We start from the raw sequence: 12,013 nt of genomic DNA, 5'->3' as shown, positions 1-12,013 counted from the left end.
AATCACAGAAAATAGATGTCGTGGTGGCAGCTGCAGAGACGTACTTGGTTTTACTGCAGATGAGTTACAAGGTGTATTGAATGAAAGAGTCCCGTCCTCTCAGGCCGTGGGCCTTGTGTAGGATCAGTTAGGGTTAATTAAATAGTGGTATATACGTGTAGGGTTAGTTGGTGGTGCAATTTTTCTATTTTCCCCCCATGGGTTTTTATTTTTGTATCACAAAATGTAACGTGATTGATCACACACTACCGCCCAGTAGGTGGCGGCATGCACAAACACCATGATACCGAAGAAGAACACCCCAAAATGGCGACACGATTGAAAAGTTGATGGTGTTTTGTCTGTTTGTTTGCCCCTTATCTTTTCAATGTAGTTGTTTTAATAATACCAACTCACTGCCACCCGACATAAGTGCTTTTGACAACGCTAGAATTGAATGTTATCGAAGTTACAAACGGTTGTTATTCCACACCTTTTATGAGGACTGACGGCCACCTTGGCGAATTGGCTAGCTACTATGCTAACTAACTAGCTTTTAATTTGGGTGGAAATGTCAGAGATTGTCGCTGTGCCTCTAGATGCCTAATATAGTTGTTGAAGAAATCCCCTGTTGAAGTGAGCATGAAGAGGATCTGCACATAGAGATGGAGGAGGATGTGAAAAAAGTGAAAAAGGTAAGTGGCTTGAAACTTTGTTAGCTAGCTAGTTAGCATGTTTCTACCACATTAACTATCTTGGTTTCAGGGCGTCGTTCGTCGTTTTTTAGTGACTGTCTTCATTATGCTTTCTGAACTGACCAAAGCGCATATGTTGCTACAATTCTGGCGAACATATCTCTTCATGCGCCTTGTGTAATTTCTCCAAAATACGAAATAAACGACTTTTGCGCAGTTTATAAACCGCCAGCGTGGTAAGGTTAATGTCTTCCAGCTAACTAGTTAGCTAGCTAAAATCTCAGTGGCCACAAAGTTAGGAAAATCTGAAGAATGTTGGTAACTAACATTTGAAAACAATATTCATACTCAACCAACCTGGACTCGAGGGTAGACGTAACACAGTACACGTAAATTCGTCGTCTTCCATTTAGTATGTATTAATTTGTGGATGACCCTCGTCCATTTCATCATGTTACGAATGACAGTTTGTATGATATGTTATGAATTCCAATTGGTTGTGGCTTCAATTTAAGTAATACCAAAGAGCGGATCGTGGACTACAGGATAAAGAGGGGAGAGCATGCCCCCGTCCACATCAACAGGGCTGTAGTGGAGCGGGTCTAAAGTTTCAAGTTCCTTGGCGTCCACATCACCATGGACTAAACATGGTCCACACACACCAGCACAGAGTCGTGACAGCGCCTCTTCCCCAACAGGAGGATGGAAAGATTTGGCATTGGCCCTCGGATCCTAAAGAGCTTTGCAGTTTAATATTTGTTTTGTGCGTGCAGCAAACTGTAAGTAGCATTTTTTGCATTACTTGTATAGTTTAGGGCAGAGACTATAAAATGTGTGCAGTGCGCTCGTTAGCATTCAGTTAGAATTCTCTATCGGATTTGACATGCACGGGTTAGCATTGCTAACCATCGGATTACAGAGCTACAGTGAGGTATGAAAACAGAGGTATTACCGAGTATGGCACAAGGTCATTATGAAGGTATGACAATCTGGATACCGCCCAAGCCTACTGTAATGTGAATCTGGGTCCATGTTTCCTGTGATCTCCATCTTATTGTTATGGGGGAAGATGTGGCTCTTGTTGCCAGCTGTCATTGGGCAGGGTCACAGTGGGGAGGGGCTTTTCTTTTTTTCTCACTCTCTGAAAGGAAGGGATTTGTTTTTGGTGTGAGCTGTCGAAGAGAAGGATTGGCGGTAGGGATGTGTTTTTAGTGTCAGCTGTTGTAGAGAAGGATTGGAGTTAGGTATGTGTTTTTAGTGTCAGCTGTCGTAGAGAAGGATTGGAGTTAGGGATGTGTTTTTAGTGTCAGCTGTCGTAGAGAAGGATTGGCGGTAGGGATGTGTTTTTAGTGTCAGCTGTCGTAGAGAAGGATTGGAGTTAGGGATGTGTTTTTAGTGTCAGCTGTCGTAGAGAAGGATTGGCGGTAGTGATGTGCGTCTTTCCCTTTCAAGACAATTGGATACGCATCTGCATGTGCTCCGATACGATAATGGAACGATACGTTTTAGTTTGAAACGATTCGGTGTGATACGGTTTGATTGGAAAACGAATCGATATGATTCCATGCACTAACATTTGTTGCATAAACACATTCATTTTCCATTCTAAAATACCACTATCAGATTAGAGCCACAATGGAGACTAGACATCTACCACCCCACTACCACTATCAGATTAGAGCCATAATGGAGACTAGACATCTACCACCCCACTATCAGATTAGAGCCATAATGGAGACTAGACATCTACCACCCCACTATCAGATTAGAGCCATAATGGAGACTAGACATCTACCACCCCACTACCACTATCAGATTAGAGCCATAATGGAGACTAGACATCTACCACCCCACTACCACCATCAGATTAGAGCCATAATGGAGACTAGACATCTACCACCCCACTACCACTATCAGATTAGAGCCACAATGGAGACTAGACATCTACCACCCCACTATCAGATTAGAGCCATAATGGAGACTAGACATCTACCACCCCACTACCACTATCAGATTAGAGCCATAATGGAGACTAGACATCTACCACCCCACTACCACTATCAGATTAGAGCCATAATGGAGACTAGACATCTACCACCCCACTATCAGATTAGAGCCATAAAGGAGACTAGACATCTACCACCCCACTACCACTATCAGATTAGAGCCATAAAGGAGACTAGACATCTACCACCCCACTACCACTATCAGATTAGAGCCATAATGGAGACTAGACATCTACCACCCCACTATCAGATTAGAGCCACAATGGAGACTAGACATCTACCCCCCCACTACCACTATCAGATTAGAGCCATAATGGAGACTAGACATCTACCACCCCACTACCACTATCAGATTAGAGCCATAATGGAGACTAGACATCTACCACCCCACTATCAGATTAGAGCCACAATGGAGACTAGACATCTACCACCCCACTATCAGATTAGAGCCACAATGGAGACTAGACATCTACCACCCCACTACCACTATCAGATTAGAGCCATAATGGAGACTAGACATCTACCACCCCACTACCACTATCAGATTAGAGCCATAATGGAGACTAGACATCTACCACCCCACTACCACTATCAGATTAGAGCCATAATGGAGACTAGACATCTACCACCCCACTATTAGAGCCACAATGGAGACTAGACATCTACCACCCCACTATCAGATTAGGGCCATAAAGTGGTAGATGTCTAGTCTCCATTATGGCTCTAATCTGATGGTGATAGTGGGGTGGTAGATGTCTAGTCTCCATTATGGCTCTAATCTGATAGTGGTAGTGGGGTGGTAGATGTCTAGTCTCCATTATGGCTCTAATCTGATAGTGGGGTGGTAGATGTCTAGTCTCCATTATGGCTCTAATCTGATAGTGGTAGTAGGGTGGTAGATGTCTAGTCTCCTTTATGGCTCTAATCTGATGGTGGTAGTGGGGTGGTAGATGTCTAGTCTCCATTATGGCTCTAATCTGATAGTGGTAGTGGGGTGGTAGATGTCTAGTCTCCATTATGGCTCTAATCTGGTAGTGGGGTGGTAGATGTCTAGTCTCCATTATGGCTCTAATCTGGTAGTGGGGTGGTAGATGTCTAGTCTCCATTATGGCTCTAATCTGGTAGTGGGGTGGTAGATGTCTAGTCTCCCTTATGGCTCTAATCTGATAGTGGTAGTGGGGTGGTAGATGTCTAGTCTCCATTATGGCTCTAATCTGATAGTGGGGTGGTAGATGTCTAGTCTCCATTATGGCTCTAATCTGATAGTGGGGTGGTAGATGTCTAGTCTCCATTATGGCTCTAATCTGGTAGTGGGGTGGTAGATGTCTAGTCTCCATTATGGCTCTAATCTGATAGTGGTAGTGGGGGGGTAGATATCTAGTCTCCATTATGGCTCTAATCTGATGGTGGTAGTGGGGTGGTAGATGTCTAGTCTCCATTATGGCTCTAATCTGGTAGTGGGGTGGTAGATGTCTAGTCTCCCTTATGGCTCTAATCTGATAGTGGTAGTGGGGTGGTAGATGTCTAGTCTCCATTATGGCTCTAATCTGATAGTGGGGTGGTAGATGTCTAGTCTCCTTTATGGCTCTAATCTGATAGTGGGGTGGTAGATGTCTAGTCTCCATTATGGCTCTAATCTGGTAGTGGGGTGGTAGATGTCTAGTCTCCATTATGGCTCTAATCTGATAGTGGTAGTGGGGTGGTAGATGTCTAGTCTCCATTATGGCTCTAATCTGATAGTGGGGTGGTAGATGTCTAGTCTCCATTGTGGCTCTAATCTGATAGTGGGGTGGTAGATGTCTAGTCTCCATTATGGCTCTAATCTGATAGTGGTAGTGGGGTGGTAGATGTCTAGTCTCCATTGTGGCTCTAATCTGATAGTGGGGTGGTAGATGTCTAGTCTCCCTTATGGCTCTAATCTGGTAGTGGGGTGGTAGATGTCTAGTCTCCTTTATGGCACTAATCTGATGGTGGTAGTGGGGTGGTAGATGTCTAGTCTCCATTATGGCTCTAATCTGATAGTGGTAGTGGGGTGGTAGATGTCTAGTCTCCATTATGGCTCTAATCTGATAGTGGTAGTGGGGTGGTAGATGTCTAGTCTCCATTATGGCTCTAATCTGGTAGTGGTAGTGGGGTGGTAGATGTCTAGTCTCCTTTATGGCTCTAATCTGATAGTGGTAGTGGGGTGGTAGATGTCTAGTCTCCATTATGGCTCTAATCTGATAGTGGTAGTGGGGGGGTAGATGTCTAGTCTCCATTATGGCTCTAATCTGATAGTGGTAGTGGGGTGGTAGATGTATAGTCTCCATTATGGCTCTAATCTGATAGTGGTAGTGGGGTGGTAGATGTCTAGTCTCCTTTATGGCTCTAATCTGATAGTGGGGTGGTAGATGTCTAGTCTCCCTTATGGCTCTAATCTGGTAGTGGGGTGGTAGATGTCTAGTCTCCTTTATGGCTCTAATCTGATGGTGGTAGTGGGGTGGTAGATGTCTAGTCTCCATTATGGCTCTAATCTGATAGTGGTAGTGGGGGGGGTAGATGTCTAGTCTCCACTGTGGCTCTAATCTGATGGTGGTAGTGGGGTGGTAGATGTCTAGTCTCCTTTATGGCTCTAATCTGATAGTGGTAGTGGGGGGGTAGATGTCTAGTCTCCATTATGGCTCTAATCTGATAGTGGGGTGGTAGATGTCTAGTCTCCATTATGGCTCTAATCTGATAGTGGTAGTGGGGTGGTAGATGTCTAGTCTCCATTATGGCTCTAATCTGATAGTGGTAGTGGGGGGGTAGATGTCTAGTCTCCATTGTGGCTCTAATCTGATAGTGGGGTGGTAGATGTCTAGTCTCCATTATGGCTCTAATCTGATAGTGGTAGTGGGGTGGTAGATGTCTAGTCTCCTTTATGGCTCTAATCTGATAGTGGTAGTGGGGTGGTAGATGTCTAGTCTCCTTTATGGCTCTAATCTGATAGTGGGGTGGTAGATGTCTAGTCTCCATTATGGCTCTAATCTGGTAGTGGTAGTGGGGTGGTAGATGTCTAGTCTCCTTTATGGCTCTAATCTGGTAGTGGGGTGGTAGATGGCTAGTCTCCATTATGGCTCTAATCTGATGGTGGTAGTGGGGTGGTAGATGTCTAGTCTCCTTTATGGCTCTAATCTGATGGTGGTAGTGGGGTGGTAGATGTCTAGTCTCCATTATGGCTCTAATCTGAGAGTGGTAGTGGGGTGGTAGATGTCTAGTCTCCTTTATGGCTCTAATCTGATGGTGGTAGTGGGGTGGTAGATGTCTAGTCTCCTTTATGGCTCTAATCTGATAGTGGGGTGGTAGATGTCTAGTCTCCTTTATGGCTCTAATCTGATAGTGGGGTGGTAGATGTCTAGTCTCCTTTATTGCTCTAATCTGATAGTGGGGTGGTAGATGGCTAGTCTCCATTATGGTTCTAATATGGTGTTTTTACGTGCCCAGTTTGACTAGGCCACTGATATTCTCTGGGGTTGTTCGGCAAAATGACTTGTAGATCAATGACTATCAACACTGGTACATGCAGTTAGACTCTGAATTTGAGGACGCATCAGTTGTCACAAAAGATGAGGTATTTTCATTAAGGTAGAAATAATGTAGTGAGATCAACAACAACAAAAAATGGTGAATTGGCAATTCCTAATATTTAGAATTGATTTTCTGGCGTATGCATGCTACGTTTAGATCGGTTTTGCTGACCGATGCACTCGTATCTTAAACATTTGAATCGGGACTGATGCGGATCAGTGAATAATTCCATCCCTGGTCTGCAGTGTCACTCACAGTAGGGGGGCAGAGTTTCTTCCTCTGAATATTTCTCTCTGTCACACACTGACTGTAACTGTTAAAATGGACGACTCTGGAGTAAGGAAGAAGCTGAGAGGAGTCCTTTCATTATTTATTTTTTAATCAGTTGGTTTATCCTCAAATGAAATAAGAAAGTGCTGAATGGAATTGAAGGATGGGACTAATAGCAACTAACAATAACAAGATAACTAATAATGTAGGCACGCTGTGTCCATAATAAGTATATAGGTTGTATGTTGGGAGCTTTTGGGAAAGAGCACAGTTAGAAAGATATGGCATATAGAAGCAAACCGGATGGACATCATGAAAATGATCGGAGAGGTTGAGGGTAGAAGAAGTTCAGGAGAAAGAACAAACAAAATGTAATTATTGTGTCCATAAAATGTAGATAGTAAGTATAAGCTGGAAGTAGAGGCCTAAGCATTGATGTTCACTAGTTTACTCCAAGTAGGGAAAGGGTGGCGGGGTTGGAAAGTAATAAAGGGGAGTATATATATATTTTTAAAGGATATGTATATGTATGTACAGTGGGGAAAAAAAGTATTTAGTCAGCCACCAATTGTGCAAGTTCTCCCACTTAAAAAGATGAGAGAGGCCTGTAATTTTCCTCATAGGTACACGTCAACTATGACAGACAAAATGAGAAAAAAAAATCCAGAAAATCACATTGTAGGATTTCTTATGAATTTATTTGCAAATTATGGTGGAAAATAAGTATTTGGTCAATAACAAAAGTTTCTCAATACTTTGTTATATACCCTTTGTTGGCAATGACACAGGTCAAACGTTTTCTGTAAGTCTTCACAAGGTTTTCACACACTGTTGCTGGTATTTTGGCCCATTCCTCCATGCAGATCTCCTCTAGAGCAGTGATGTTTTGGGGCTGTCGCTGGGAAACACAGACTTTCAACTCCCTCCAAAGATTTTCTATGGGGTTGAGATCTGGAGACTGGCTAGGCCACTCCAGGACCTTGAAATGCTTCTTACGAAGCCACTCATTCGTTGCCCGGGCAGTGTGTTTGGGATCATTGTCATGCTGAAAGACCCAGCCACGTTTCATCTTCAATGCCCTTGCTGATGGAAGGAGGTTTTCACTCAAAATCTCACGATACATGGCCCCATTCATTCTTTCATTTACACGGATCAGTCGTCCTGGTCCCTTTACAGAAAAACAGCCCCAAAGCATGATGTTTCCACCCCCATGCATCACAGTAGGTATGGATGCAACTCAGCATTCTTTATCCTCCAAACACGACAAGTTGAGTTTTTACCAAAAAGTTCTATTTTGGTTTCATCTGACCATATGACATTCTCCCAATCCTCTTCTGGATCATCCAAATGCACTCTAGCAAACTTCAGATGGGCCTGGACATGTACTGGCTTAAGCAGGGGGACACGTCTGCACTGCAGGATTTGAGTCCCTGGCGGCGTAGTGTGTTACTGATGGTAGGCTTTGTTACTTTGGTCCCAGCTCTCTGCAGGTCATTCACTAGGTCCCCCCGTGTGGTTCTGGGATTTTTGCTCACCGTTCTTGTGATCATTTTGACCCCACGGGGTGAGATCTTGCGTGGCGCCCCAGATCGAGGGAGATTATCAGTGGTCTTGTATGTCTTCCATTTCCTAATAATTGCTCCCACAGTTGATTTATTCAAACCAAGCTGCTTACCTATTGCAGATTCAGTCTTCCCAGCCTGGTGCAGGTCTACAATTTTGTTTCTGGTGTCCTTTGACAGCTCTTTGGTCTTGGCCATAGTGGAGTTTGTAGTGTGACTGTTTGAGGTTGTGGACAGGTGTCTTTTATACTGATAACAAGTTCAAACAGGTGCCATTAATACAGGTAACGAGTGGAGGACAGAGGAGCCTCTTAAAGAAGAAGTTACAGGTCTGTGAGAGCCAGAAATCTTGCTTGTTTGTAGGTGACCAAATACTTATTTTCCACCATCATTTGCAATTAAATTCATAAAAAATCCTACAATGTGATTTTCTGGATTTTTTTTCCTCAATTTGTCTGTCATAGTTGACGTGTACCTATGATGAAAATTACAGGCCTCTCTCTTCTTTTTAAGTGGGAGAACTTGCACAATTGGTGGCTGACTAAATACTTTTTTTCCCCACTGTATGTGGGTATGTGTATGTGTGTGTATATATATATAAACATGGGGGATTGGAAGTGATGCAGACAATTACATTGATGGAAGTTACAATCTATCTGCAATATTAAGCTGATCTACCCCCTAAAAAGAAAAAAAAAGGAAGTGTTTTCATTTCACTTGAAGGAGGAGGGCACATGTTTTCCTCTCTGGTACACACACACACACACACACACACACACACACACACAGACACACACACACACAGACACACACACACACACACAGACACACACACACACACACACACACACACACACACAAACACACACGGATGTTTCCCCTCTCTGGCTCAGGCTGCTGGAGGGTGAAGGGAGGAGGACAGGGCTTACAGAAAACAGAAAGGAAGTTACACTCCTTTCTCTAGTCTCCCCACACTACATTCCTTTCTCTAGTCTGACCACACTACACTCCTTTCTCTAGTCTCCCCACACTACACTCCGTTCTCTAGTCTGACCACACTACACTCCTTTCTCTAGTCTGACCACACTACACTCCTTTCTCTAGTCTCCCCACACTACACTCCTTTCTCTAGTCTCCCCACACTACACTCCTTTCTCTAGTCTGACCACACTACACTCCTTTCTCTAGTCTGACCACACTACACTCCTTTCTCTAGTCTCCCCACACTACATTCCTTTCTCTAGTCTGACCACACTACACTCCTTTCTCTAGTCTGACCACACTACACTCCTTTCTCTAGTCTGACCACACTACACTCCTTTCTCTAGTCTCCCCACACTACACTCCTTTCTCTAGTCTCCCCACACTACACTCCTTTCTCTAGTCTGACCACACTACACTCCTTTCTCTAGTCTCCCCACACTACACTCCTTTCTCTAGTCTGACCACACTACACTCCTTTCTCTAGTCTCCCCACACTACACTCCTTTCTCTAGTCTCCCCACACTACACTCCTTTCTCTAGTCTCCCCACACTACACTCCTTTCTCTAGTCTGACCACACTACACTCCTTTCTCTAGTCTGACCACACTACACTCCTTTCTCTAGTCTGACCACACTACACTCCTTTCTCTAGTCTGACCACACTACACTCCTTTCTCTAGTCTCCCCACACTACACTCCTTTCTCTAGTCTGACCACACTACACTCCTTTCTCTAGTCTGACCACACTACACTCCTTTCTCTAGTCTCCCCACACTACACTCCTTTCTCTAGTCTGACCACACTACACTCCTTTCTCTAGTCTCCCCACACTACACTCCTTTCTCTAGTCTCCCCACACTACACTCCTTTCTCTAGTCTGACCACACTACACTCCTTTCTCTAGTCTGACCACACTACACTCCTTTCTCTAGTCTGACCACACTACACTCCTTTTTCTAGTCTCCCCACACTACACTCCTTTCTCTAGTCTGACCACACTACACTCCTTTCTCTAGTCTCCCCACACTACACTCCTTTCTCTAGTCTGACCACACTACACTCCTTTCTCTAGTCTGACCACACTACACTCCTTTCTCTAGTCTCCCCACACTACACTCCTTTCTCTAGTCTCCCCACACTACACTCCTTTCTCTAGTCTCCCCACACTACACTCCTTTCTCTAGTCTGACCACACTACACTCCTTTCTCTAGTCTGACCACACTACACTCCTTTCTCTAGTCTCCCCACACTACACTCCTTTCTCTAGTCTGACCACACTACACTCCTTTCTCTAGTCTGACCACACTACACTCCTTTCTCTAGTCTGACCACACTACACTCCTTTCTCTAGTCTGACCACACTACACTCCTTTCTCTAGTCTCCCCACACTACACTCCTTTCTCTAGTCTGACCACACTACACTCCTTTCTCTAGTCTGACCACACTACACTCCTTTCTCTAGTCTGACCACACTACACTCCTTTCTCTAGTCTCCCCACACTACACTCCTTTCTCTAGTCTCCCCACACTACACTCCTTTCTCTAGTCTGACCACACTACACTCCTTTCTCTAGTCTGACCACACTACACTCCTTTCTCTAGTCTGACCACACTACACTCCTTTCTCTAGTCTCCCCACACTACACTCCTTTCTCTAGTCTGACCACACTACACTCCTTTCTCTAGTCTCCCCACACTACACTCCTTTCTCTAGTCTCCCCACACTACACTCCTTTCTCTAGTCTGACCACACTACACTCCTTTCTCTAGTCTCCCCACACTACACTCCTTTCTCTAGTCTCCCCACACTACACTCCTTTCTCTAGTCTGACCACACTACACTCCTTTCTCTAGTCTCCCCACACTACACTCCTTTCTCTAGTCTGACCACACTACACTCCTTTCTCTAGTCTCCCCACACTACACTCCTTTCTCTAGTCTGACCACACTACACTCCTTTCTCTAGTCTCCCCACACTACACTCCTTTCTCTAGTCTGACCACACTACACTCCTTTCTCTAGTCTGACCACACTACACTCCTTTCTCTAGTCTGACCACACTACACTCCTTTCTCTAGTCTGACCACACTACATTCCTTTCTCTAGTCTGACCACACTACACTCCTTTCTCTAGTCTCCCCACACTACACTCCTTTCTCTAGTCTCCCCACACTACACTCCTTTCTCTAGTCTGACCACACTACACTCCAACTGGGAACTGGGGACTGGAACTCCAACTGGGAACTTGCCTTCCATGTTTTTATCCTGTCTTGTTCCCTCATTGGAGAAACTAGCTGTAGCCATATCTCTCTCCTCCTTTGTGCATTGAGATTAGCAGGGTGTGGAAGGTTTAAGCCCTACGTTTGGAGGCAAGGAAGGCATTTAGGTGTTGGTCATCTGAGTCCACAGGAGGGGCATTTCCTGTCCTGCCCTTTTGATCCTGCGGAACACAGAGTGTTCTTTCGTTCTCATGTATGCTATTCTCTATATTTAGTTTATGCCAGGCATGAAAGCCAGGAGTCATCACCAGACCTCACCAACTCTGGTCCTGGAGAACGACTAGGTGGCCTGCAGATCTTGGCTAGGCCTAGTTATGAGCAGTTAGTTAGCAGGAACTAAGGTCTGCATACCCTGTAGTTCTCTAGGACTTGGTCACAAACCCCTGTGCTTGGGGGGAGGGGAGTGTTGACGTGAAGAAACAGACCGTGCTATGTAATCCACTAGACAGAACCAGTACTGTCTGAAACTGTCCTATAGATGGTGGTGTTGCATTGTACAGATTCAGACTACCGGTCCGGTAAACTGTGTTAGCGGCATGTTAATGCTAGTTAGTGTTGATTCCCATTGTAGGTCCACTACCTTTGACCTGGACCAATAGGGCTCTGGTCAAAAGTAGTGCACTATATAGGGAATAGGGTGCCATTCTCTGGTCTAAAGTAGTGCACTATATAGGGAATAGGGTGCCATTC

At 44.7% G+C, this 12,013-nt stretch overlaps 1 protein-coding gene across 1 annotated transcript in view; it reads left to right on the top strand.

Annotated features, from left to right (window-relative positions):
* The first annotated feature begins 288 nt into the window (after positions 1 to 288).
* The window catches only part of LOC311108201 (cerebral cavernous malformations protein 2 homolog), a 31,833-nt gene continuing 20,108 nt past the window's right edge, over positions 289 to 12,013 (top strand). The window contains exon 1 of the mRNA XM_084150822.1: positions 289 to 674. Coding sequence (XP_084006948.1) covers positions 645 to 674 — 30 coding nt within the window. The 5' untranslated portion in view covers positions 289 to 644. The remainder of the gene's footprint in view (positions 675 to 12,013) is intronic.

The sequence above is a fragment of the Coregonus lavaretus genome (genome assembly GCF_964263955.1).
Source record: "Coregonus lavaretus genome assembly, chromosome: 33".
In the NCBI taxonomy this organism is placed as follows: Eukaryota; Metazoa; Chordata; class Actinopteri; order Salmoniformes; family Salmonidae; genus Coregonus; species Coregonus lavaretus.
Note: the sequence above shows the minus strand (reverse complement) of the source record. Positions and strands in the feature narration are given on the sequence as shown.